The sequence below is a fragment of the Phodopus roborovskii genome, unplaced genomic scaffold (genome assembly GCF_943737965.1).
Source record: "Phodopus roborovskii unplaced genomic scaffold, PHOROB, whole genome shotgun sequence".
Taxonomy (NCBI): Eukaryota; Metazoa; Chordata; class Mammalia; order Rodentia; family Cricetidae; genus Phodopus; species Phodopus roborovskii.
The window spans coordinates 21,961-26,065 of record NW_026125722.1 but is presented as its reverse complement, the minus strand read 5'-3'; the positions used below and the strand labels follow the sequence as shown (position 1 = coordinate 26,065).

Below are 4,105 nucleotides of genomic sequence, written 5' to 3'. Positions count from 1 at the left end.
GGTATGGGGACACTGAGCTGTCCTGTCACCTCTCCATCTTTCAGAAAACATTATGCAAAAGCCGTTTGTGGGCATGCCCCATTTCTTGAAATTTGCTATACAGCAAGCTCTACCATAAAGCTGTGGAAGAAGATGTGGAGGACAGACTTCTAAGAGAAGCAGACAACTTGTTAGTCACAGGGCTTTACTGGGGGATCTCAGGATCCATAAGAGACAGGTTTCTGTCAGATTGTGCTTTGGTCCCTCCCAATCAAGAGCAGAGGATGGAAGACTCTGCTTCTTGTTCTTCAGCTGTGGCTGTTTGTTTGACTTTGTGCCAAGTGAAATGGAGAGGCACACAGCACAGGAACCAAAACAATCACAGAGGCAGGAGCTCAGCAGCCAGGCCCCTGGTGCTGAGTTTGTGTTCGGCCCCCCTTGTGGTTTCTGCCACTGTGTCACTCAGAGCACAGTAGTACACAGCCGAGTCTGACTCCTGGACCGAGGCTTTCTGCAAGTGGAAGGAAGTGGATCCTTTGTCATATGTAGCTTCAAAACCTCTGCTGCTTCCTGTCTCATCGGCCTTTGAGACTCTGAAGAGGAGCTGTGGACCTTCTCCGGGATACTGCACGTACCAGAACAGGGTTGGGTAGCCCGAGGCTGAATAGTTGCAGTATATAGTAAGAAAGTCCTTTTCTGAGAGAGTCAATTTACCGTATGTCTGCATCACTGAGTCTCCATGGGTCCTTGCTGGAGAAAAGAAAAGAAAAGAGATATGTATGTCACCTTAAAGACAAAGAAGCTTTTGGATAAACTTAGTACTCAAGACTTTGTTGATATAAAAATGTATAAAGTTTAAATCACTTTACTTACCAAGTATGAGGAGTATCGCAGTCACGAGGCCTGGAGAAGAGTCCATCTTTAGTGGCATCTATACAATGTTCTAGATGCTTAGCATGTTGAAAACAGAATGAGTCTTAAATTCACACAGGAAATACCATAGTGTTAGGGCACTACGCCCCCTGGTGGTCAGAGAGTGAACAGTTACATGTGGCAATATTTGCTACAAGACAAGGAAATAATGCATTTGGTTGAGGGCCACTGCTACTTCAAAGGTCAAACTCTCTCTGTTTTAAGTGAATGCCAATTTCTTTTTCTTTTGGGGGGGTGTGCTTGTCGAGACAGGATGTCTTTGTATTGCTTTGGAGCCTGTTCTGGAACTCGCTCTGTCGACCAGGCTGGTTTTCAACTCAAAGAAATCCCCCTTCCTCTCTGCCTGCCAAGTGCTGGGATTAAAGGCATGTGTCACCAAGCAAGGTCAGAAAATGACAATTTTAAGGCATTTTTGAAGGAAGTTTTCCGGGGCAGATGTCACATTGTATAAGAAATACTCACAAATTTCAGAATTCCAGTACAAATGTAGAATAATTTATTAAACTCTATGGAGTGATCTGAACTTTTGAAAAAGGTTACCCTTTGCTCTTAAAACATTTCCTCCTAACACAAACTGACTTGCTCTCCTAGCTAAGTCTAAATAATGAACTTCACTTTCTGCCTTTGCCACACTAAGCATTTAGGTTAAACTCCACCTGTTTAAAATATGAATTTCCTTCCTCGAGCCTACTAGAAAATCCTGGTTTTAAATGTAACGGAGATGCAAGCTCTTCCACTTTCTTGTTATCGTGTTCATGGCTGTCTTCATGTAATTGTTCAGATGTTGTTCCTGATAATTGTTTTATTATCTTTATGGGTGGCTTTATGCCCTAAGTCATTAAATAACTAAATCTGTGGCCACTATGTTTATGCATCTTCTATAACTTTTTCTTCAGTAGGAAAAACCAGCACCATGAGCTTTACTCTTGGACCATGGTTACTACAACCTCTTTGTTTTAAAAGAGAAACACAATTAAGCAGTGAGCCATGTTTTTTTTTTTTTCATAGTTATCAGATGCGGGGTAAACAGACTTGCTTCTCTACAGGAAGGGTACACAGAACCCAGGTTGTAATAGTAAACAAAAGTTGCAGCTTGGGTTACCATCCTGATCTTTTTAGTTCTGATGTTATTATATATTTTAATTACTAATTTTGAGATTATTATTTAACCACAATAATTCTCCATTCCCTTTTCTCCCTCCAAATTCTCCCATGTATCCCTTTCAACATTCCTTCAAATACATGGCTATTTTTTTAATTAATTATTATTTCATGGGTAGAAGTATATGTGAATACATATATATATACATATATATATATATATATATATTCCTAAATACAAGCTATGCAAACCATATAATTTTATGTGTAGGTTGTTTTCAAGGGTGACCATTTGGTGCTGGACTGCCAACTGGTGTGTTCTTCCTTGGGTAAGACCACCCCTCTCTTGTCCCCAGCTTTCCTCAGTTGCCTACACCTCTCTGTGCAAGGTTCAGGCCTCATGGGCTGCTCCAGTCCACTCTGGCATGTTCAATGGTGCCATCTTTGTTCAGTTCATGTTTCAATGGGCATGTTGATGAGACTTCTGATATCAGCAAGAGACACAGTCTTCCAGAAAACTCCTCAATCCTCGCCTTTTACAGTCAATCTGCCTTATCTTCTGCAGTGTTACTGGAGGGTAAGGTGCAGATCTATTTTGCAGATATATTCCTTGGGACTGGGATCCATAACCCTGCAGTTTGATTGGTTGCACTATACTTTAGTGGTCTGCTAGAACAGTTTTCTTGATGAGGGGTGAAGACTACAGTAATCTGTGGGTATAAGGACAATTATTTATAGCTTGTTTTTAGTGATTATGTCTGGAGCAACAAGTAGAGGTTAAAGATTCTCCTTTAATTACCATGACTTCACTCATACTTTATAAGTTAGCTAGATTTCCAGTACCAACCAGACATGGGATCACTACTATGAGGTGTATCTTCAGTCTAATGGGAGAAATGTTGGGTACCATTAAGATGTGTGTGTGTGTGTGTGTGTGTGTGTGTGTGTGTGTGTGTGACATTACTGCACCAGTGAATTACTGTGCCAAGCAAACTGGTAATATGGGGACATGTTGGATTTTGTCAAAGGCCTCTTCTATGTCTATGAGATGATCATGTGACTTTTGTCTTTAAGTACATTTGTGTATTTTATTGCTTTTATTAATTTGTATGTTTTGAGCTATCATAACATTTCAGAGATTATGCCAATATACTTGTGGAATATAATCTTTTTCTTTTTAAAACATATGGCTTTATTCTGTTGGCAATTATATCACTGAATATTTTTGAGTCTCTGTTCATCAAGGATATTGTCTTGTGTGAATTATAGGCTGGTGATCTTTGATCTAGGTCTAAAATCCATATATGAGTGAGTACATACTGTGTTCCTCTTTTTGTGACTGGGTTATCTCATTCAGGATGGTTTCTTCAAGTGCCATCCACTTGCCTGCGAATTTCAAGATACCATTATTTTTTTCTGCAGAGTAGTATTCCATTGAGTAGATGTGCCACATCTTCATTAACCATTCTTCAGTTGAGGGGCATCTAGGTTGCTTCCAGGTTCTTGCTATTACAAATAGTGCTGCTATGAACATAGATGAACAGAAGTCTTTGTTGCATGGATGTGAATCCTTTGGGTATATGCCTAAGAGGGGGATTGCCAGGTCCTGTGGTAAACTAATTCCCAGTTTCTTGAGGAACCGCCATACTGATCTCCAAAATGGCTGTACGAGTTTGCACTCCCAACAGCATGGAGGAGTGTTCCCCTTTCTCCACATCCTCTCCAACATGAGTCATCATTGGTGTTTCTTTTTTATTTTATTTTATATAACCAAGTCCATTTAAATGAAAACAAACATTTATAGACAATATTTGGAAACTTGGGCATTGGTCTTTCCAAACTACTTCCTGCTGGTAAGGGGTGCTGTCATGGGGGATTCTAAGAAGATTCAGAAATCCTGGCTGTTGTCTGTAAGGCTGTTTGTTCAGCTGTTTTAAATGTAGGATCACCTGGTACTCTGTTTGAGGTGGTATGGCTTGATCAAACCACATTAGTCTGGAAGGAATCCACATCTTTTCATTTTCTGTGGAAACAAAAATAGAAATCCTTTCCCCCAGTAACTTGTTCTTCAACTTAAATTTTGGAGTCAAAG

The 4,105-nt window shown here is 40.1% G+C and overlaps 1 gene segment (V, D, J or C); it reads right to left on the bottom strand.

Annotated features, from left to right (window-relative positions):
- Positions 1-358: 358 nt before the first annotated feature.
- On the bottom strand, positions 359-910 carry LOC127217545 (T cell receptor alpha variable 9-2-like). The segment is given in 2 exon segments: positions 359-729; positions 853-910. Coding segments are annotated over 2 exon segments (429 nt in total).
- Between the last annotated feature and the right edge of the window lie 3,195 nt (positions 911-4,105).